General features: G+C 38.2%; 1 protein-coding gene across 1 annotated transcript in view; it reads right to left on the reverse strand.

Moving 5' to 3' along the window:
• Nucleotides 1-5,326: 5,326 nt before the first annotated feature.
• LOC124595372 overlaps nt 5,327-25,448 on the reverse strand; it is an 80,445-nt gene continuing 60,323 nt past the window's right edge. Inside the window, exons 6-7 of the mRNA XM_047134089.1 lie at nt 16,003-16,231; nt 5,327-6,820 (exon numbers count right to left, since the gene is read on the reverse strand). Of these exons, the coding sequence (XP_046990045.1) occupies nt 6,531-6,820; nt 16,003-16,231 (519 nt within the window). The 3' untranslated portion in view covers nt 5,327-6,530. The remainder of the gene's footprint in view (nt 6,821-16,002; nt 16,232-25,448) is intronic.

The raw sequence follows: 25,448 nt of genomic DNA on the forward strand, positions 1-25,448 counted from the left end.
GGAAGTTATCACAATTATAGTGTTGAGACAAGCAAAAATATGAATTTAGCAAATACAACAGTCATGGCTCAAGTAAATGAATACATACTACAAGTCATAAAACAAACAATTCAAACATTATATACTAATGAACAGGAGCAAACAAAGCAGTGCTACCAGAAGAATGAGATACCTCAAAGGCGAAGTTAAAATAAACTAAGATCTTCATAATTTGGAACACAAACATTTCTGTTGGGTGCACAAACAATCTAACTAAAGGTATAATAGTTTGAAACTGGTTGGCAGGATTGGTGGGGGTAAATGAGTCTGACAGACAGTGTCCTCAGTACAAATTTTTATAAAACCACAAGGTCACAGGATGTATAATTATCTTTTGGACTACCACAATTCCCCCCTTAATTTTAATGAGATGCTTCAACCACTTCTTCCCCATTCCAGTTTTTCACACACAGGTCAAGAAAGTTTGAGGCTTCGGATTAAAACTAAAACTACTCAGTTCTCACAAGGTGGCACAGTATGACATATAAAATAATATATATCCATTAACTCCCAAAATATGGAGTATATGAAAAAAAAAACCAAGTTCCATCTTGGATATCCTTCCACCTTTCATATCCATCAGTCCATTGTTTGCTGTAACATTTTGATTGTTCCCATCATTATTCAATCCCAATACTTCTGTAACAAACATAAACGGAGATAATATCATTATGGCACCAAATCTCTTATCAAATACTGATGAAGCCTGAATTCAGTTTTATAAGCTTCCAGTCAGTTCCATCTCATAAGAATATTATCAGTGACAGGTACTGTACCACTTCCATTTGTTACTTGTCTGTCAACGAAATTTAAATCTATGTAACCCTCCAAAAATATGTGCTCTACAACATAAATTTTCTTTCAAATGACAAAACATTTAATTAAACCAATAATTACATTCTGTTCCAGTTATGTCCACACAGTTATTAACAATTCAAGTAAGCAAATCTTTCATATTTCTGAAATACTGATGCACTACCTTATATCTTGTATGTCATGAACACCAACAGAAGTTAAATCCTACAAGTGGAAAGATGCATGACTATATACTTAAGTACTGAGAAGAGAGTTAAGGGGGAAGGAGAAGGCAAAGTTAACTTAATTAAATCTCTTCCTGTCCCGAATATTTTCTTCTACCCTACAATCTCTTCACGAAATCGCAGCATCATTTTTGAGTATCACTGTTTAAAGAATATTGTCAGAGTAAACAATAGCATCACACGATCCAATCCCTAAACCTGAGCATTAATTTCTGTGGAATGCCAACATCTGTTCAATACCTGCCACAAAAAATACTACAGGCCCTGTTTATAAACCAGGGAAGAATATGGGAAAACAAAGTAAGATGAATTATCAAAATGTTTGTAGTGTGCAGAGCAGACACCATATCTTTCATAGATGTCAAAGAAAACAAAATGAAATGGAAAAAAAAATTAAGTAGATATAGCACTAAGAAATAACAGCTGAAAACAGCATTTATTTCCTAGACCCTTATGTTTAAGTGTGTCACAGACTGATAAATACTGCTATTTAAATGTCTAGGAATAAAATCACCCCATCTTTGAAAGAGTATCTGTTTTCAAAGTACATTTTTGCAGTAGTGCAAATAAAAGCCACAGAAATGTTTGATACATTTAGTGCTTTCCAGCTTAACAGTTTCATCTTCTGTAGCCAAATAGCAGGAAGGAAGAGGGGCCAGGACTAGCAAAGGAAGTGCGACAATCTGGAGTTGATAAAACTTACATGCATTAGGTTAGAGTTGAAACTGAGCAACAGAAGATACTGAAAATGCTGATTTTTAACAATAATTTACTTTAAAGCTTTACTGGCTGCAAATCATACTGTAATGTTTATTTATTACGGTGTTTGTAAATAACAGATTTCAGCTATCTGTTGTCCTTTTTAACTTTTTTATTGGCAGATCTAGATTTCAGCTAGAAACTAGCCATTCTCAATGCACTATAATTTTTGATCAATGCATGTAATGCCTGTTGGTCAGGTTTGAGTAGTATTCAATGAACTGTGGATGGAGCCCGACCAACAGGCATTACATGCACTGATCAAAAATGATAGTGCATTGAGAATGGCTAGTTTCTAACTGAAATCTATTATTTACAAGTCAATATAACAGTCGCTGAGTGCAGCAGCCTTCTGAATGGCAGGTAACCTGATATTACGGTATTGCTACAGATGTAAATAGGGTCAAAAATAAGAAGCATGATGGCAGAATTTTACAGCAGAGTGGGAGCAGAAGATCTTAATCAGTGAAAGCTACTTTACTGGATCCCCTTATGAATGATACAGAAAATGAGATTTTATGCTTAACCACAGGAAAAGGAACATATTCCCAATTAAATCAGACCTACTGGTAAGGACTGAGATGCCTGAATAAGTGAGCCAAATATTGTCTGATCCTCAAACCGGATGTCAGATACTCTACATGCGCCAACCACTTCATTTGTTTTAGCTACCTAAAAGTTTTCAAAACTTTTGAAATACACAATACATTATTTAATGGCAGTAGTAGGATAAAAATCAAACATTTCTGTGTTCATTTGCACTAGGGCTTCAAATTATTGTGATAAGCTTCTTTGTCTTTTTTATATATCTCTGATTTCATTACAAAATAATGTACATTGTGTCTTGCCTAACTTCCATTACAGCATGTTATTACTTGTTAAGCTGCCTACAGTTGTTACATATGTATTACAAGTGAAAAATATCAATCTGTAAGCAAAACTGGTATTTAACATGCAATAACATAAGCTAGGCTTTTTCTGTGAACATGAGTATTTATATTAATAAGCACATTAGTTTATTTCTATTTCTCTCAAGTTGAGCCATAAAAAGGAAGAAAAGTCTTCATTTTTTTTTACATTGTTAAGTGCCACAATTTCAGTATTAAGTAATATAAAAATACTCATCAGTCAAACCACTATGGTAATGTATGTCTATGTTAATACTTTACCATCAACAACAATGTTAAAAAAGAGATTCATTAAATATACTGTGTATAAAAAGCTCATAAAACAAATAATCTCACTCAAATCACACATCATATCTGGGTAAAAAGAACTTTTCTATATAAGTCACAGCAATTATCAATGAATGCTGCTGGAAAAATTCAAATGTACGAACTGCAGAAAAGATTAATATTCCTAATGTCACTAATGCAATACAAATGAAAACTGCTTGGAATCAAACTTTCCCATATTTTCTATCTAACCTCATTCACTCACTCTCTCTATCTCATTTTTACCCTGGAGAAAGTAACGTCTTCTTTAGTGACAAATTAGGAAAAAATAATAAATAAAATGTAACTAAAGCACTTCATAAATGCTTGTAACAAAATAACGTATTTAGCCTGTGTGCATACATTCACAGAAAACAAAGCCCAACAACAAATATTGTTCGCTGCTGTGACTTACATCTTAAAACAATTCACATCTACAATGAGTCAAGAGATATAAAAAATAAATTTAAGAAATTAAATTAATAGAAGTGACTCAAAAACTCACTTCATGTCAAAACTATAAAAACTGTGTACAGCCACCAGCACAATTAAGTTTGGACGGCAAGGCAAACTGAACAGCAAAACTGAAATATGTTTACTATTTCTAAAATCTGCATTTCTATGAGGGTCAAGCTTAAAATGTAACAATAACAAGCAAGGAGCCTCAAATGCTGGTGGCAATGTTGTAATGAACCCAACTCCAACAGCCCAAGAATTTGAGATTACTTTCATTTTGTGCAAAACAACAGTATGCATTAAATGCAGACCTGGGGAAAAAAAACCTTCTGTCATAAGCCAAATGAAAATGTTACAAAATTCTTAAATTCACTTTTTTAAATAAAAATCTAACTAATGTTCGCACAAGATAAATAGTCTGATTACTCTTGAGCTCCATTTTTAAAAAATTATTGGTAGCACAAGCGTAATACAACTAGTGTGTTAATATCTCAAGAACTTTTGGCTGTTTTAGAAGGGTACATAGTCCAAATGTAAATGTCTTCGATATCCTATGTTACAAAATAACAGATCATTATGTTACAAATAATACTTATAAAAAGTAAAATTAATTAGAATAAATAATAATCTACTAATTGCCCAATAAAATGGACAGCATGTTACAAATTTTTGCTTGCAGAATTATTGGCCAATGTTCTTTTGAGCCACTTTGTCAACATAACCAAATTAGAAAGGATAGCAAGGGCATAGCTGAATTACAGTAATTAACAACATACAGAACCATGTACTGAGAGACAGATGGAATACACAATGTTTAATCAAATGTAATTCCAATATCAGCAGCTAAAAATCAAATCTATAAAGAATTTCTCTTCACTACTTATGCCTGCAATTCTCATCTTCACACACACACACACACACACACACACACACACACACACACAAATAAAAAAAGGAGAAAGACTAAAAACAATCTTACATTTGATGGCAGTCAGCACTAATGTAACATATCTTAGATGATTATTGCTGTCATTAAATATCCTCACTTGTTGTTGTGACTCAGGAGTCAATAAATACTACTTTCTTAAACAGTTACAATGTAAACAATGACCCATATTGCAGAGCAGGCAACAGTTAACAATGTGTAATGGCTAGCATTTTTTATAAAAATGCTCATCAAGCCAATAGCACATAATATTTTAAAATGAATATATTTAGAAAATATATATGTGGTTTGTTACAATACGACTTGGTGTTAGACAATGTTGACACATACAGCAACCCCTACCTATCTTTCATACTCCACAAAAATACTGCAAATTTTATTAGTACAATTAAATTCACACAATTATCTTGCTTTGGGAACAGCCATGGCATTACAATAATGGCAGCTGTGGCAACAAAATTCATTGTCCAACTTGCTGCACACTTTACCACTTGAAACAAAGCCATTTTTACAGTTTCCACTTAGAATAAGAGGATACAACTGTAACACAGGGAAGACAGACTTCAAAAGCCAACAGCTATGTAATCTTACACAGTATTTGTGCACTGTTATGAAATCCACAAACTTTAACCGTCCAAAACAGCAAAATATTTCTGAAAATTAGATGCATGCAGAATTTACATCAAATACAGATTATGCACCCACCTAATTCCTAACAAACCAGCTTCATTCTGCACAGGCACTTTTAAATTCAAATTTTACTTCTTACAATATGACAGTTTTGCTCTACAGTAATGCATAACAAATATTCTGCAAATACTTTTGAAAACAATTTGTCTTTGATGTTAGACAGTATTTTATCCATGAAAGATTTTTACTTTGAAACCACAGTTAAAATGTTGCTATAAGCACAGCAAATCTGTCTGTCTTGTTACTTCCAAAATAATGCCACAGAGGGTTTGTTAAGGTGCTGCTAGCACATTTGTAGAATTTACTGAGACACAAGTATTTTCTGGAGTCGTTGAAATGGTTGCAGAAATAAGTACATCTGACAACTGGCCTTGCGATGAACAAAATGGTTTCTGTTATATTTCAATGATAAATGTCCTCAGTAGCATCATCAAAACACTTCTGAACAACTAATGTGACGAATGTGACAGGGTACAACCAAACATCTGCTGATTTTTCCAGTTTTTAAAATGACAGCAAGTAATTATTTATGGAGTCCAATTTGTTTTCAAAAGTGTATCAACAGGTGAGGTGAATAAATGAATTTCAAGGAATTAGAAAATAAAATTCACAAATATGGGATTTCACGTTAAAATTTTTCACATTTTACTGCAGTTTTTGTTTCTGTAGTAGAAATTAAGAAAAAATGTGAAAACAACATTTTTGCACACAAACGTTGTCCTCTCACATTTGCACTGGCCCTATCTTAGTCAGGACTCAGCAGCACCAGCAGTGTTGTTTACTGTTTATCTTCAGCCATAAAAGCTGGAAAGAAATGCACATGCTGCTCGTATTGAGCTTTTGTATATTTTTGTTGTCACATTTCAACATGACAGCTTTGTCTTCAGTAGGACACTTAGCTTTTTGAAAAATAACAGTTGGGCACCTTCCTGGATGTTGAGCTTGTAGGTGATAGAAAACATTACTGGTGATTTCTCTGTTGTAGAATGATTTTCTCACAAAATGAAACTGATCACACAGGACAAAGGAAACTTGCCATAATTCTTCAGATTTGTGCTCTTCGTTAAGCAACAGAAAATTATTTCACTGCAGTTATCTAAATTTCATATAAGTGTGAGGAAATCGTGGTTTCAATACTGAAATATATGAATGTCATATCATTACCAAATATGATGAAATTATTTTAAAAATTATAATACATTTGTAGAGCATAATTATTACTGTTATGGATTGTTATTTAAAATAGGATAATTGATCTCTTACAACATCTGCATATTCCAAAGCCATTTTCTTTAATTTTGTATGTGCCAGTGCATATTGTGTATTACTCTTGAAGCAACAGAACCTGAGTTTATCCCTGTGTTACAGTGACTTTCTGTTCAATTATCAATCAGCTAAGCTGGTTGCCACCAAATTAAGGGGGAGGTCAGATAGGTCATTTTCACCTGACCTATCATGTTCCTCAGATTCATTGTCGGAGCCCCCAGCAGTTGCAGAATCTTGCTCTGACTTGATGACTGACAACGAAGCAGGACCATGTGGAGGATGTCCCTGCGAATGTGGAGGAAGTCCTGGCGCCGCCTGCAGCGCCAACATTAGATGCGGTTGTATTTGTCGACGTAAAGCTGCCAGCATGTCTGCTGGCTCCTCTGTAGCTATATTTCCATTGGCTGCTTCTGCAAAACATTATATATCACAGCAAAATACTAATACAATTCAACTAGAGACAAAATAAAGCAACAATAATTTCCAAATTTTAATGTGAGGTAAAACACACACACACACACACACACACACACATACACACACACACACACACACAGAGAGAGAGAGAGAGAGAGCAAAAACATAACAGTGGATAGTTATACACTATCCACAGTTAACAATATTCTGTTACTGTCCAATCCCAACAACATTCTGTTACTGTCCAAACCCATACAGAGTGATGGAAAAATGGATATCCACATGCCTCTACACTTTTATCTTATTCTCATGGTCCCTACATGAGAGACAGACAACAGAGACAACAGAACTGTTTATTGCCACTCTTTAAATTCACCCCCACAGGGTTTCAACAGAGGCTTGTCTTTCTTCAAAAAACTGTTTATCAAATTACTCTTCTGACTATTTTGTACAGGCTGTACAGACTTGTTAAGACCCTAGCAGTGCAATTCTGAAGTCATAGGTATACTTTCATGTGCGTACTCTAAATACTGGGGCACTCCAGAATAATTCATTAAAAATCTAGGATGCAGTTTTCTTTACAGAGGCACATCACTTTCCAGAATTCTCCCCAAAAAATCTAAGTCTTCCAGTTGCCTTCACTGTATTGGTTTCATGTATTATTCCTCCCATTTCACATTCCTTCTTAGCTGTTTGGGCAACACTCAGTATTAAGAGTGTGCATAAATCTATATTTGAGATACATCAGCCTTAGATGTAACTAGAACACATGTTCCCCAACCATACTATCAATATTGGAGAAGATTTTAATCACCCAAAAACCATTGAGATAGTTGCAATTAATTAGTGGTGGGTACAGCAAAGGCAAAAAACAGAAAAGGATGGAATGTTTACTTTTAAAACTACTTAAAGCAGATAGTTTGGCAGCCAACTCATAACAGAAACATATTAGATCTACAGGAACAAATATACCTGATTTCTTTGAGGACGTCCACAATGAAACTGGTATCAGTGACCATGAGGTAGTTGCAGCAACAATGATTATGATTGGATGGACCCTCCATGGTATATAGCCTCCGTTAAGAAAGAGCGACTTACACAATAGGTACAAAACAAAGCATAGGTCAACAGATAAATAAATGCTAAATGAAACATGTTCAGATATCATAAGGCCAATGTATGAAGCCTTCAATAACTACTGCAGCAGGATCTTTTAACAGATCTCTCTGACTGAAGTCAGCCCCTATTTTAACACCAATATAATACAGATCCCTAAAATAAAGAACTGCATCCAGTAGATGGAAGAATGCACAGGTTACCTTTGTCTACAAAAATGGTAGTAGAATGATCCTCAAAACTACTATTCAGTACCCCTGATATACATCTGTTGTAGAATCACAGAACAACTTCTGATCTCAAACAACAAACTGAACTGGTCTCTGCCATGGCAAACATGGAAACACTGGTGACGCATTTAACTCAGAATCATACAAGAGAGAAAGGGCACATGCATTTATGCACAGGCATAAATGTAACATAACTATGTGCCTAACCCTTTAACGATGGGAGGTGTGGCTGCTGACCGGATGGGCCCACTGAACAGTTCCCAGTTGCTTACTTCTCAGTCAGTTATTGTGCCAATGCACTTGGTCATGGAATAAATCACTATCAGATTAATTTTCACTGCTGCCCTTGAAATCAATCTCTAATAGCACCTTCAAGGTTTCTTTGGCTGAGTAAAACAGTTTGCTCATTTTCAAAAGAAAATCTTACACAAAGACAAAACATCTACAGCTGAGATGGGAGGCAATACAGAGTGGGTATTTTGACAAAAAATGTGCCTCTGCTCGCACTGCATGGCTAAATGAAGCTCAAAATCCGTTGCACGTCCACAATTCTAAGTGACTGCCCAAGTAGCAATACACTGCCAAACAAAACTATCCAGAACACCAGAAAGCCCGGTAGATAACACCACAGACATTGCTTCCACAGCAATTTTGTTTAACAGATTGGTAAACATGCAGAGCAGGCTGGACGGCAACTGCAGGGCCCAATTGCAGTGGACTTCTACATAAGCCAACCACAGTAAAAGGGTTAATATGCCGTAGTGCAATATACTGGCACAAATTATCTACAGAAGAACGGAAATCTGGCTGTGGGACCCTTGCTGTTATGTAGTGTACTATCAGCCTAGAAGACAATATTAATGATACCCTCAAACTTCTTATAGGTAATGCAGTTATCTCTAATGGAGTAGCATCTGGGGGGAAAAAAGCCTGTTCAAATATCTAGTCAGATCTTGATAGGATTTGAAAGTGGAGAAAAGACTGACAACTTGCATTAAAATGGTAGAAAAAGGTAAAATTGTGCACATCATAAAATTCAGAGAATCTCATCACCACAATGCCAATGGGAGACAACTATTACAAGTACCTGGGCGTAACGATCTGAGAAGATGTACAATAATCACATAGGCACAACTGTAGGTAAAGCAGGTGACAGGCTACGGTCCATTGGTAGGATACTGGGAAAATTCAGTAAGTCTGCAAAGAAGACTGCTTACAAAATGCTTGTGCACTCTATCTTAGAAGACTGTTCAAGGGAACACAGAATTGGGGTACTGAAATGTATTTGAAAACAGATGCCAACTGTCCCATAGGGGTAGCGAAACCAACATGGAGGCATTTAAACACCTAATATTCCCGCACTCCGTGTAGAGGGAAGGGACTTGAATATGTGGTACAATAGGGAGCACCCACCACACAGCACCTCACAGTGGTTTACACAGTACATATGTAGATGTATTACCCCAATATCTTTGAACATTGTGGCAAGCTTCAGTATTTATTATTAATCTTGGGTTCTTTCTTTTCTAGGGATATTTATATCACACTTGTCCATATTTATGAGGTGCTGCTATGAAGTAGGTCTACCCCAAGTGGAAATACTGCCCATACAACTCTATATTTCCTTAGAATTACCTAGCGACAACACCTTCCTGCATGCAACAGCTCCAATAGTGAACAATCTACAATTGCTGCTGACCCTATCTGATAAAGTATGTACATTAAAAGTGAAGTCCCAAACAGGTTTTGCAATCATGTGGGTAAATAGTGGTCCAACGGTCTTCGGACACAAGTTAAATTCCAGATTTTGAATGGAGATAATCAACTATAGTTGCCAAATCCTTCTGGCATACGGAGTCACCCCATTCTAAAAATGGCTTAGTCAAAAGATGGCGGACATACAGACAGGAGTTCGGTTGTTAACCTCGCAGTGGGAAACTAATCAATGATCAAATCCATCAAACCACCTATGCCTTCTCTTATAACCGCAAACAGTACCTTGGAGATATACTACATTTGCAACACCCTCGGGAACTCACTCTAACCACCACAACTTAAAAAGAACTACAGGTGCTCAACAAAGTGATGAACCTATCCTCAAAGTGCCTCAGTCTCAAGGGTATCAGATCTTTTCAAAGTCATTACCGTTTGACCCATTCCAAAATTCAATCCTGCTGGGCTTCTTAAAGACCGTATCTACCTCTCCTGGTCCTCACAGTGGGAACAATTTTTTATCACTAACCCAACCAAAGTGACTCAGTCCAAAACTGACACTCAACTCTGCCTCACTCAATTTACACCTCCATATAACTTTGATGCACTCCCACTGTCTCCAGATCCACTCATTAACTCCCATTGCCACTAATCATCTCCCGTTAACTTCCCAGAATTTCCTAATTCAGACCCTTGTCCTACCACAATTCCCGAATTCCTTCAACATGGAAACCAATGTCACATCTAAAATCAACAAACTGATACCACCCTTATAACATACATGCCGAGAAGGGCTCCACAGCTGTAGCTATCAATCAAAAGTATTACCTGGCAAACAGACTATGCCAGCTGTCAGATACATCCATCATACAAGCCCTGCCACAGTGACTCCATTCCAGAAATCCTGCAGGATCTCAAGCCCCTCCTCAAATCTTTATGTCCATCCCACAAATTCTCTCTTGAATGTATCTATCTCCTGACCCCCCACACACTCCCCACTCTCCTACCTCCTTAAGCGCAGAAATTAAACTACTAGGATCCCCCATTGTGGCCATTTACTGTGCCTCAAAAGGCAGAATATCTGTCCTTGTGGACAATGACCTGTAGTCCAATCCCATAACCTACCCTCCTATAACAATACACTAACCATTTCCTCCACTGACTCCCCACAGTTCCTGTTTCTTTCTTATCATGTGTCATTGTTGCTCCACTCTACACAGACATCCCCAATGCTCACAGCCTTCTATCTACTGAAGACTATTATCTTTCCCAATGCCCAACTGACTCCAAACTTTCAACCTCCTTCCTAGTCACCACAGCCAACAAACTATATCATCACCCACAATTATTTCTCCTTTGAAGGCGTTATCTACAAAAAAATCTGTGATACAGCAATGGACACCATCCTACACTAACCTATTCATGGGTCATCTAGGGAATCCTTCCTAACCATTCAGAATCCCAAACCCCACACCTGACGAAATCTTCATGATCTGGACCGACGGTGAGGACATCCCATCCACATTCCTCCAGAACCTCAACACTTTTCGCCCCATTCAAGTCACCTGGTCTTTCTCACCATAACAAGCCACCTTCTTCAATGTCCACCTCCATCTCAAGGGCATATACATCACCACATACATCCACATCAAATCTACTAACCACTGAAAAAACCTTCACTTCAGCAGCTGCCACACATCCCAAATCAAGAAGTGCCTTATATACAGGCTAGCCACCCATGGCTACCTGTAGCGGCAAGTACACACACTCTGAATATGCCAAGGGTCTCACTGAGACCTTCACAGACCAAAATTGCCCTCCCCACATTACCTAGAAAGAGATTTCCCTACCTCGTCTTCTCAATAGCCAGCCTACCGTACACCACATACCCACTGTCCAACAACAAAGGACCACCATCTTGCGTCTCAGTACCAACCATGACGGGAGCAACTGAGTCACATTCTCTGCCAAGTTTTAGATTCTCTCTTATTGTATCCTGAAATGAGGAATATCCTTCCCGCACTTCCCACTGTGGTAACCCACCACCCACTGAACCTACACTATATCCTTGCCTGTCCTCATTCCATCCCTGCTCCCCAACATTTGCGCAATAGACTCATATTTGTGCAGTACACCTGGATGCAAAACCTGTCCCATACATCCTCCCACAGCCACCTTCTCCAGTGCTGTAACACTTCCCTCCTCTCCCTTTTGCTGCCCCCCCCACCACCACCACCACCACATCCCCTGATACTACACCTAGTAACCAAGTAGGCCACTACACCATCACCACCTCATCCCTGCACACTCTGACAGGTAGTACTACCATCTTCCCTCACCTTACCCTGCTATCCCTCCCCCTGCCTGCCCAAGCCTCTTCTGCATCCCCCCCCCCCCCCCCCCCAAAAAAAAATCCATGCTCACCTTAGATGCAACTGAGCCTTAACACCCAGAGACAAGCATGACCATGTGCACACGAGTTGTGCTAATGTGAATGTGTGCAAGGTTTGATTTACCTACATAAATCTGGAGGAGAATTTAGTCCAAAACCTACAATAATATCCATGATATTACGGTGCCTGTGATGTTCAGAATTACGCTGCAAAGTTCCTTCAGACAAGAACCTTGTTTATCGATTGACATTGGGCAAGCGACTTTCAATTAAAATTTCTCCAGTACAGTGACATCCATAATTAATGTATGAGTGCAGGTCACTGACATGTTGATATGGAAGTTTGGGCCTGGCCATGAGTCAAGCTCCAATAGTCTAATGGTAAAGAGACCACTCGCAACAAGCAGTAAATCCGGCTTCGTATCAGAGACGTGTACAAATTTTCACTGTCATCATGCCATTACACAGTCGATGGTTGTCTGTGTTCACAACTGTGAATACATTTCCTGTATTTCATAATGTTTGTAGACGCCACAGTGTCTGTCTCTTTGGACATGCACGCATTTCCGCAGGAATATCGCATTGTAATCCTGAACTGCACAGGCACAGCAATATTGTATTTATCCACCAACTACAGGCAAACATCTTCCAATTAATATGTCTCCCCTGTACAATAATACACATAACGAATGTACATGTGTGAGTTGTTGACACATGATTGATGAAATGTAGAAATTTGGGTCTGGTCATGAGTCATGCTCAGATAGCTTAACAGTAAGGCAACGCTTGCAGTAAGTGGGAAATATGGTTTGAGTCCTGGTTTGGCATGAATTTTCATTGTCACTCCATTATACAACTGATGGTTGTCCATATTCACAACCGCAAATACATTTCATGTAAATAATATCTAGCAGTGTTTTTCCAATGTACCCATCTGCCAATCATCGCCTCCTCTATGTGGCAAGTAGCAATCTATCTTCTTCATATTGTTGTTGGACTACATCATAGACGAAGACTTGGAAATCATATGCTGGACTGCAAACATACTCAAATATGGACAGAGGTGAACAGGAAGCTGAAATTGAAGAGGGTGTAAAAGAAGTGCATAATGAAACGGAATACATAAAATTTAGGACAAAATGAGAAAGTAGAAAATATCTGAATCAATGGACAATGGCCTTAGTAAAAATGCCAACAGCAGTTCTATAAAAAAGGAATAAACATAAAAAGAAAGCAATAGTTAAAATATGATAGGTCATCACAACTACAGCAAAAGTAGAGGCAGAGAAGCCATTGATGAGATTGTGTCTTCCCCTACGCAGCAGAGTGTTTGTAGTTACAAAACCTTTTGACTGATTAAAACTGTGTGTCGCAATGGGACACAAACCCAGAACCTAGCCTTTCGCCAGGAATGCCAACCAAGCTAAAGGGCTCACAGTTTTAATCTGCCAGCAAAATCCAGCCATGGACAAGCCATGAAGTAAAATGTAGAGATGTTAATCTACGAGGCACACATAATAAAGGGAAGAGAAAGTTGATGTACAAAGAAGTAGTTGATTCAGTAACACAGAATTTAACAAAATACTGAATGAGCTGAATCCAAACAAGTCAGCAGGAGTTGTTAAGAGATCTTCAGAGTGACATACCCGTGGCAGAGGAAGGAACCACAAAGTTATTTAAGTTGGAGTGGACAATTTGTCTGAACTGGTTTTAGGAATGGAAAATTTAACAGGAGAACTATTTCTAACATAGCATTTATTAATCAAGTCAAAGTGAAGAAAAACCAAGACACCTTCAACAGTGTCGAATGAAAAAGATGTTCACAAGCCTTAGAAGACAGGGGCTAGAGTACACAGATACAAGAACAATTTACAAGATCTACAAAAGCCGAATGTGGAAGTAATAAAAGTGGAAATGTCAAGAAAGACAAGTCTGTGTTAAGACAGGTGTAAGGAAAGACTGCAGCTTATCACCACTATTATACAACTGGTGCTTCAAAATGTTAATGATGTATGCCAAACAAGTTTTCAGAAGTGGAATGGAAGAAGAACAGGAACACACACCGATGCTAAGGTTCCCACACAACATTATTCCTTATCGCCAAATATAAGGAAAACTTACACTTGTTGCTAGGAATGAACAGAATATTTCCAACAAAATACAGATCAAGAATAAACAAAATAAAGATGAAGGTGATGGATAGTAGTAGAAAAGAAAATAATGACTCGCTTGGTGGGAACAATACAATAGTGGAAGAAGTGCAAATAACCTACCTAGGCAAGAAGATTGTAAAGCTGTCTTCTATTTAAGAGATCTACTAGTGTCAAATACTGATACAGAAATGAGAGAGAAGTTCCTGAAAGTGCATGTCTCAAGTAAAACATTGGGTAAAAGTGAAATGTGAATCATTAGAAAACCAGAGAAGATAAAACTGGAAACATGAAATGTCATGCTATCAAAGATTGTTGAAAATTAAGTGGACTGAAAAAATATGAAATTAAGAAATATTTAAAGGAGTATGTTGGAAAATAGGTCTATAGAAGATCCTTACCAGAAGTGGCAGGTTAGATAGACGTTGGACATGAAATCCAGGAATAATTAAGTATATACTGGAAGGAGCTGTAGGGGGACAAATAACAGGGGGAGACAAAGACTCGAATATGGAAACTGAGGTTATACAGGACGTTGTAAGGGAAGAATGATCTGGGTTTAATGTCCCTTTGACAACAAGAACTTTAGTGTTGGAGTACAAGCTCAGTCTGAGAAAAGATGGAGATGCAAGTCAGCTGCACCCTTTCGAAGGAGTGTTGGAGTACAAGCTCAGTCTGAGAAAAGATGGAGATGCAAGTCAGCTGCACCCTTTCGAAGGAACAGTCCAGGCATTTGTCTCAAAGATTTAGGGAAATCGTGAAAAACCTAAAGCTGGATGGGGTTTTGAGTCTCTAATCTTTAACACTGCACCATTTCGTTTGACACGATAGTGGATATGGCAGTTATGTATAAATGCAAGGGTTAGCACAAATTAGGAAAAGTTGGAGCACAGCATCAATCCAGTTCAAAGAACAACAAAAATGAGGGTGGGGATAGAAACTATCAGTGACATTTAGGTTTAGTCAGTCCTGTAAGCATACTCAGATGACCTAATTGGCTAAGGCACATCCTGTCAATAAGCAGGAGAGTCATGTTTTAATCTTTGGTTGCCCAGCACTGCTTTTCAATTGTTGTTGGAGATAATTTTAGTTATTTGCTGTTCTTTTTCTAAGCCCTGAGTGTGTCTTATGGAAACAAATACTAAACGTAAGTATCTCATTTATTCCACCCTGGCATGGGTTTTCTCGGAAAGGTCAGAACAAACGTAAACAGAAAAAAACGATTATAAACTTCTTGAAACAGTAGTTCCTTTCCCAGCACAGAAATCAAGTAGAACGAGGACAAAAAAAAAAGCTGTATTATTAGTGTACAGAAGGCAGTGTCCATTATAACAGAAATATGGGTTATCTTTCCTTTTATTTATTGAGAGTGCAATCACACTTTCTGGTCAAACTAAGAACAGACTGTCATGCTGAGGGAGGATGGGGGCAGGGGGAACTGACATCAATCATGGCATGTCTCTGAAATGTGGATTATGGCATAATTCATCTTGTTCAATATTGTGCTGCAGGTTACAATGGATGTTCATTTTCCTCTTAGATAACAAAATCATAAAACATCATGAAATACTCACTGGAACGATGGCGATGGTTTGGAGAATTCTTGTCCCCTTTTGGCCTTCGACGCCTTGTATGTATTGTATCTCTTCGCATCGTAACTGGCCTGTTCACTCCATGAAGCTTGTAATACAATCCACAGGCATTGCAGACCATTTCACCTTCTGGGTTGCGCCGCCATATAGTAGTTGTCATGGTACCACAATTAGTACATGATAAGTCCACTCGCCGTGCTGCCAGTTGTTGCTGTAACATTAGCCAATAAAAAATGTATAAGTGAAAGGTTTTACTGTTGTTCATCACATGAATCTCCTGAACGCAAAAAACATGTAACTGAGCACAAAAATATTGGAGACTCGGTTAGCTAATGTATCAGTAAGATCACTGACTGAGTTACCTACATAGTTTGATGTCAGTTGGAACACCAAAGTGGCTCCTGTATTGTAGAGATCATTATCAAATTTGTAGAATGGTGGAGACAAAGTGCGAGTCCAGAATATTTCTAGCAGGTTAAATTGTATTTGTGAGAGATTTCTGTATTACTACTAATTCTACCACGTAGATACTGCATACTATGAGAAAGGAATGCAAGTTCATAATTTTTTTTGGCAATAAATGCATAGCACATTTTTTCACCATCCTTTGATCTGTCAGTATACATCAGACTACATGTTGTGCATTGATGAGGGAGGAAATAAAACCTACAGTGAATAAAACCTACACTGACGAATATTAGGGTGTGGATGATCCTTGATGCAACATAGCAGATCCATTCATACAACAGATTGAGGAATACACAACACGAGAAGTTCCATCTTTGAGGTAGGTGGGCAAGTTATTACAGGGAAAAACAGCTTTCAATGCATGTCTTCTAGTCTATCCTCTTCTCTTCTTCCAATTTTCAAATGGTCCACAAAGAGGTGGGTGTTGGATTTCTGGATAAAAATTGAGCAACAGTTATGTTCTAGTCTACACTTCATCTTAACTGCTTAATTAGAATTATTGGTAGCATACCATTAAAGGTGAAATAACTGCTTCTACAAGTAGTCTATCAGCAGGGCTCGGCAGAAAGCTCTGGTCAGGAGGCAGACTCTGCCATGATGCACAGGGTCTAATAGGCCTAATACGCAAGAGGCTCTTGATCCACAATTGAATCGTCCATAATCTAGTCGTGCTAAATTGACAAATGGTATAAATTTTACTAGAACTTGTCAGGCTGCTCCCCAAGAATGGTTTCCAATGAAGCACAGAAAGCTTAATTTCTGGCTACAGTTGTTTTAAACTGCTTTACACACAATAACAGTATTACAATATGATCAAACAGTCTTAAAAAGCAAAAGTTGTTAATTATTTCCAGCCACTGGTTATCCAGATATAATTCAAGGTGTGGGTAGATTGAATTCTACAAAAATTCATGACCTGGGATTTAGTAGGTGAAAAACAGAGGCCTATGGTTTTGAGCTTTTTCCAGTGTCTTCTGGATGGCAGTTTGAAGATGACATTCCAACATTCCACTAAGCATAGTAACATAGAACTGTAGTTGAAGTCATCAACATACAAAGCCAATAATACATTTGTTTCTGCAACAGTGACTATTGCACTTATGGTAAATGTGAAGAGGGCAGCATTCCAGGTTAACCCTGGGTGGAACCCCATTTTCCAGTACACTTTGATTACTAAGGGCTGTACCAACTAACTCTGAAATGTTGATAGGATAATATTCTTTAATAAAGTTAGTAGATTCCCTTTAAGACCGCCCACTGTCCGCAGACTCCAAGAGTAAAAGGTAGACATTTGAAGCTATACCTCTGAAATCTGCATTGAAATGGTGAGCGGAAAGCAAATTTTTGGTGAAAAGTCCCTCTTGGCAAATTTTGTTTTACTCTATCAGGATACTTTTGTGGTTATAGTCACTAAGGTGATGAAACATTTGCTGTGTAAGATACCTGTGGCTAGGGATGTATCATTCCATTGTGCTAGTGCACTGTTACATTCCCAGTCTGTAATAGGGGCATCATGTTAAAAGACGGAATAATGTGTTTTGTTAAAATTTGATGATGAGTAGAACTCTATGAAAATGCTCTGAGGCTGCCATTCTGGCACAGAACACACAAAGTAATTTGACTGTGTCAAAAAGACTGGTATGAAACATTCCCCCATGCATTCATTGACTTCTGTTGGTGTGGCAACAGTATCTTTCATTCATCACTTCTTGCACTATATCGTCCGCAGCTCGTGGTCGTGCGGTAGTGTTCTCGCTTCCCACGCCGGGGTTCGATTCCCGGCGGGGTCAGGGGTTTCCTCTGTCTCGTGATGACTGGGTGTTGTGTGATGTCCTTAGGTTAGTTAGGTTTAAGTAGTTCTAAGTTCTAGGGGGACTGATGACCATAGACGTTAAGTCCCATAGTGCTCAGAGCCATTTGCACTATATCGTCAACATTTTTTTCTTGGGATATTGACACATACTTCAGAGGAACATGGGTCCCAATTAGCTTCTTGTATGGACTACCACAATAAGTGGATCTAAAACAGGGTATGAATAAAACATTTAGGTAATAATTGCTATAGCAAATATCAATGTGTACATGTCACTGTATCATAAATGTAACACTCTGGCTGCTGAGCACCAACTGAAGAATAGGTGGTACATGCAGCACTAAATGCATTTTCATCCCTGTATTCAGCAGAGGAAGGTTATAAGAGAGAGGTAGGGGTGATTGCTGTAATAATTCTTCCACCTCTTGATAGACTATAATCCTACCTAAGGGAAGTATAAGTCGTCTCAGGTGTGGTGTTTAGTCATAATTGCTCAGTAAAAGTGGACAATTGTACCAGTGTGCAAATACTCCTGAAGCCATCATCACATTAGTCCAATTGTTATTAAAAAGTGATCATTTTGAAGAGTAGGATAGTGGATCCTCCAGTAACATCAATTTTTACACTGGAACACATATGGTGGAAAGGGGCATCAACTGCTTTAGTCCATACAGGTAGTGGTAATAATTGTTACAATTCCACTGTATGATCGTTAGGGATAGCAAAAGTGAAAGGCACTTGGATCAAGTCTGTTTCCTCCCAGAATTCCTGTACAAATGGTGGAATATCTATGCCCACAGAAAGTTATACTTTGGCAGAAAATTCAAGTTGTGACACTATGGTCGAGGCAGTCTTTTTTTAAGATTTTGTTGAGTTGTATATCTGGGTGAGAAGACGATCAGACCATTCCGATGCTTGTACTCACAACTACTGTTGTTTGTGTGTGGGTCAAGTGTTAAAATATAGGAGGACATTTGGGGGAGAACTTCATCCCCAACAGAGAAGAATACAGGGTCTCCTGCTCTCCCTTCGTGAAAACATCAACTGGATGAAGCCTTTTATATATATAAAATTTCCCCCACCCCCATCAGGCTTCAAATTTTAACTCAGACAAACATGTGACCTGGCAGCTAAATGGTGTAGTCTGTTTGCACACAATGCAGATTGTTCACAAGATCATTGACTGTATAGAGTTCTGCCATAGTTTACACACACGGATCCTGAAGAGCAAGAGTGTTTATATGTGACCAAAATGGAAAACCTCAGGGGTAGAGATGTTTTCGTTAAGATGCGTTCTTCAATTGCCAACATGAAGGGACCTGTGTCAACACAATTTTCCTTTGACCTTCTCTGTATGAGCCACACAAAATGAATACCATGAAGTTCCAGGTTTGTCGAGCTCTTCGTCACACTGGAGCAATAGACCACAGTGAAAGGTAGTTTTGTGTAGAAACAAAAGCAACAGGGATATTTGGTACAGGCCTAGAGTGCTTCAGAATATGTTCAAGTTGCTACTTTAATCAATAAGAATCTGCACTTTTTTGCATGGCAGTTATGTCACCAAACTTAGCTTTGATATCATCCACAAAAGACAGCAGTTTTGATATTGTAAAGGAATCATCATTTGCTCTACTAAATAATGAGTAAAGTTGAATACTCCATTTCTCATCCAAAGCCATTTCTATGGAATGGAAGGCTGTGTTGTTATAGGCTGCACAACAAATTTTCTTCTTAAGAGTCATTGAGCCAGCCTAGTTTTACGCAGCCACTATTTGGCACAAGTGTAATTCATTTTTTCATCTGTAAGGTGTCTGATGTTATGCCATCTACCCCAGTCAAAGGCTCTCCCCATAGGCGCCACCTAGTCACTGCAATGTTCACTTGGCTTGACGGTCATTGCTTCAAGTCCAGCTGCACCAAAGGGGTTGGCATCTACTCTTTGACCTACACGAGGAGGTAACAGGGCAGGCAATGTATTGTTAGAGGCTATGATCAAGAAGGTACACAATATACCGAACATGTCAGAATGGCTAATGCATTGGTTTTTTGGCACTAGTCAGAATGTGTAAGTGATCGTCAAATCCCATCAAGGTCCCCCCCCCCCCCCCCCCCCATTACATCCTTTCATAAACAAACTGCTCAACTGGCTAAATTCTGAAAAAAGGAAAAATGGAGCAATCCGATTGAGGATTCAGGGTAGGTCGGCATAATGACTTATTACTGGGGTTAATCAAGTAGAAGGGGGATTGGGGGGGGGGGGGGGGAGGCGGCTCGGAGGCAGCGGTGGGGCAGCACATATCCTCAAGACTGTCAAGGAACACATAGTGAGAAAGCTGAATGGCAGGTGGATACATTCAGAATGGGAGCATTTTTTAGTAACACCACAAACAAAATTCCTAATACAGTACACGCTAACTCAAGGTAGAAGCTATGGACATAGTCCATATCAATTCAGGCAGGCTATGAAAAAAAATCTTACCTTCATAGTCTCTGACGTTATTGAATTTAGCATATGTTTTCTCCAAAAAATTTCTGCTCCGAGATGCAGCTGTCCAAAGATGACACTGTGCATACCATTTTGAAGATGCGAATTTTGGAGAAAATTTTAAAATGCTGTATCTCTGGAACAGTTCTAGATATTTTGTTGGTTCTTTTTTTTTATTTGAAAGACAGCTGTTTTGTGATTACAAAGAAATCCTCCATTTGGACTTATCTGTCAGTTCTTTCACTATAAAGTTCTGATTTTTTTTTTTTTACAATTTATCGATTTTTTCCCCCCAAAAATGTCAAACCATAAAATTTTGATTTTTTTTCTATTGATTAATACCATATGGTTCTACATTCCCTGAAAAGGAGAGCTTCCACTTTGGTTGAACAGGTTTTATAAACAACTGACATTTTTGCCATACATAAAACCTGTTTTACCTCATTATCACATAAAAGGGTCATAAAAATCAGAACCTAGCCTTATTTAAAATAATTTTAGTTTTGAAAGATGATAAGAGATTTATTTTTCAAGCATTTTAAATGGTTCGAACATGTTTGTAAAAGGTCCAAAGCCTTAAAGGTTTCAATTTATACAACTTTTGTGCACTGTGTTTTGTACTGAAATTAGCCAGCCAATGAACCAAAAATGTGTTTCACTGCTTCAGTATCTTCCTTTGATATAGAACGATGCCTTCCTGTGGAACCAACAGGAACTGGAGCACTTACAATCATCAAAACATTGTGAACACAAAGTGAGCACTGATGGCACTGTTGCTATCCTTCAGCTGGAAACCTATATCCAGCAGCTGGTCCATGTGGTAGCATAACATTCACTACAGTTTTGTTGAACTCATAACTGGTGTCTATAATCTCTGCAATCCACCAGGCACAGTCATACACAAAATGTCACAAACATTCCCATTCTCAGGTTGTGAATCTGAATATTATCCTGCTGTTTCCAAGTTGTTGGCCGAATGAACGAAATTTCTTCTTTCTTGCTCTTTAAAGTGCGTGCAATATGCGTTCGTCCATCACTGAGTCAAAAAATGTTTCTTCTGAATTCCTTTCACAGAAGTAGTTTATTTGGACAATTCTTTTTTCTGCTCACGGAATTCTTCAATTTCCTCTTTGGAAAGATTAGGTTTTGTAGCATGGTGCTTCAGCAGGCCTCCTATACCATCACAAGGCCCCTTCCAGTGACCAGCAGCACTGTATACCCAGTTAGTTGGTACAAGCGACTTAACTCAACTCCGACAGCTGGTAATGATTTTTGAAATGACTAGGAGCACCATCAAAAATAATAATGATCTTCTCTGCCCCTGTTTGCAGTTGAAGAATTTTGCGGATTGCTAGCAAAGCATGAGCTGAGTCATGTCCTGGGTCATCACTTATAACTGCAAAACTTGGGGTCTTGTTTTGAAAATATGTCACTCCAGTAAAAATTAAAACCTGGTCATTACTCCAATGATACCCTTGTACTTCTTGTGGGAGAATTACAGACCAGTTCTCGGTAAAATCACAGTGAAGCACTAAACATAGTTCTTCGGCCTGTACACACCCTTTCCCTTATGTAATATGTTGTTGTTGCAATTTCTTCAGATGCTGGTGTGTTACCGCTTTCACTGATCATTTACCAAGTTCATCAATGAAACTGTCAAAGGCAACAGTTTTCTTAAATAGTTTATTTTTCTCACATGTTGCATATGTAATTTCTGCAGAGTTATCTACTACGTCTTCCAGGCCAAGTGTCTGTTAAGACAGTCCTCCCTTTCCAGGGCAGTTACCACATTCTTGAAACAAACAAGTCTCTTGCTTTACGTCACAGACTACTAAAGACTTCACAACCCAACCCAGGAGTCATATGTAATGTGCTCCAGTAAGTTCTTCAAAGTTACCACACAAAGGTCAAAATTCAAGCAGTACACACATAAAAAGACATCTCTAGGTGGGTGTGCAACTACCCACTTACATTGTAGCGTACAAAATTTTGATCTTCCAATATGTGAAGTTGTATAGTTGCTCTTACAATTGCAAAAGTTCCTTTAACACTATGAGTCATGTACCTCTTCACTTTCACAATTTTTTGACCTTCAACTGTTACTGTTATAGTTTCTTTTTTGTTGGCAATCTAGTGACAACAGTCCCCTTCATCTTCCAGATAAAATGACTGCACTATTTGAACTTGAGCTGCTTCTACAGGATGACCATAATAGGGATGTGGCCTTCCAAAGATTCCTTTTACAGACCTCACATTTCTTGATTTGTCTACCATGCACGTTGATACTGATGGAATGTGGTTCAAAATTGTTTTCCTTGAAAATGTCTCTGGAATAACAGTTAACACTTGCACCTTTTCACTGCAGGATGCACAATATTCAATATTGGTTTTTTTTCTTCTGAAGATGGAATTTCTATTTTGAAAAGTGTGGTCAATGTTGCTGTAGTGTATTCATCCATAGCTTTAGCAATTTCTCTGCACTTTCTTGATTCAAAGTGCTTATCACTCAACTACACTGACCACAGTTTTGTAACAGGACTAACAACTACCTCTGTAGTTGACTGATTCAGGGTATTTAATTCTTCCTCTACTGATGCAAAATCTGCATCATCTGCGCCATGGGAGTCTTCACCTTGTTCAGATACTATCATTGTTGTTCTTCTGTCAAAACATTTTTAACACAAAAAAATCGTCACTGAAACATCTTCACTTTGAAACAGAGTCTTCATATGAGAACACTTATTCCCAACCTGAACAAAGTCTGTTTTTTTTCTTTTCTTTTTTTCTCTCTCTTTTTCCTTATACATTACTCTTTGGAGGATATGCAAATAGTCAGCACACTTCACTTCGCTCTTCTGTGGTCCCAGTCAGAAGGCATTTCAAACAGTCCTTTTCACAAAACACACTGCAACTGTGTTAACTGGCAAATTCCTCACGAAGAACTCACTGAATGGTTTCACATTTCTTAGAAGCCTCTTCAGTAAACAAATTAGCACCGAACAACTACAATACAGAAACCTGCAATGAACAACCACGACAAAGAAACTGACAATAAACTAAAACAAAGTGTAAGAAATACCTGCAACAATGAAAGTGAAAAGATAAATAGCAGCAAAGAAAGTCATAAGAAATAACTGCAGCAAAGAAAGTCATAAGAAATAACTGCAACAAAGACAATAAATATAAACATTGTAAAAAAAAAAAAATTAGTAGGAAACAACTTCAGTGAAGACATACATTACCCATGAAAGTTAAAAAAACTGATTTTTGAAAATAAAACCTGTCCAACTTAAAAGTGAAAGTTCTGCTTTACAGAGAATATAGTACTACATGGTACTAGAACCCACATCACCTAGGACAGGGCTTCCATGCATAGAAGCAGAGCGGAAAGGAAGCATGAGGGGGGGAGGGGGGGGGGGGGGGGGATGAGAACTGCGCTTGCACGGCAGCAGAGAACAGGTTCACAGAGTCCACATTGCCTGATTGTGTGGCTGTGGACAACAGTCAGGCTCGTTTGCCTACGGTACATTGTATTATACGTGCAAATCTATGAGGGGAATAATACATATTAAAACCAATTTCGATCAATTGCCATGAGAGGAATATTAATTCATGTCTTGACGACTGTGTGTCCACTGCTCCACAGATTTACTCTGCATGACGTCGGGAGGCGAGAACAGCTGACACAGCTTTGTGAAGATGTGAAGTACAATTTTTTTCAAAACGACATTGAAACTGCTTGCAATAATTACCAATTATTGTGATTTGAACTGCACTAAAAGTAAAAGTTTAATGCACAGTAAAATTAACTTCAAGCACAAGTCAAAATCACTATATTTGCTTGACAACTGCTTCTGCTCAATAGAAGTTTTAAAAATGAGTAAGGTGTGTGTGTGTGTGTGTGTGTGTGTGTGTGTGTGTGTGTGTGTGTGTGACAACAGATAAGTGCAATCACTGTGTGTAAATAAGAATTAGTGGTAGAAAAGACTATAGTAAAAATGGGTCAGTAAGTTGTCATATTTTTTGCTGTTAACGGGCAGTATGAGTGTACACTAACGCATTTGACATTACAATGACAGACCATATTTATAATCCATTGAACAAGCAAACAATTAACCATCTCCTGAGAATATCTCTAGGGAGTGCTCACCGATAACATCGGAAACCGATATGTCGACCAGTAACAGTTACTGCCACTTTCGGCCCTTATTCAGTTCATGCCTTGAAAATGACAGAGGTTTACATGGGGAAACATCAGACTTCTGACGAATTTATCAGGCTGCATTCTCGTGTGTTATTGGGGTATACAATATGGTGGATGGAGCTCAACTTTCCTTGGGCAATATGTTGAACATTATAGCCTGTATAATTAAAAAGATATCAAGTCCTAATCAAAGAGGATAGGAAATTCTCATTATTACGTGTGCAACTGATATGTTGACAAACACATTTTTTAAACCATCTTTGAAACTAAGAAATATTATTACATTGTTCCAAAGTCTACATTGTAATACCATCATCACTTCTATTTCAGTCTGTTTCCGAACAATTTGATAGTAAATTTACGATGATAGGTTCAACGCTTATATCCATCATCACTTCCCAATCAAGTTCTTCTTCCTGAAGCTTTTCAACATGCCGCAGAGACCGTGCCCACGCTAC

Source organism: Schistocerca americana, chromosome 2 (genome assembly GCF_021461395.2).
Source record: "Schistocerca americana isolate TAMUIC-IGC-003095 chromosome 2, iqSchAmer2.1, whole genome shotgun sequence".
NCBI lineage: Eukaryota > Metazoa > Arthropoda > Insecta > Orthoptera > Acrididae > Schistocerca > Schistocerca americana.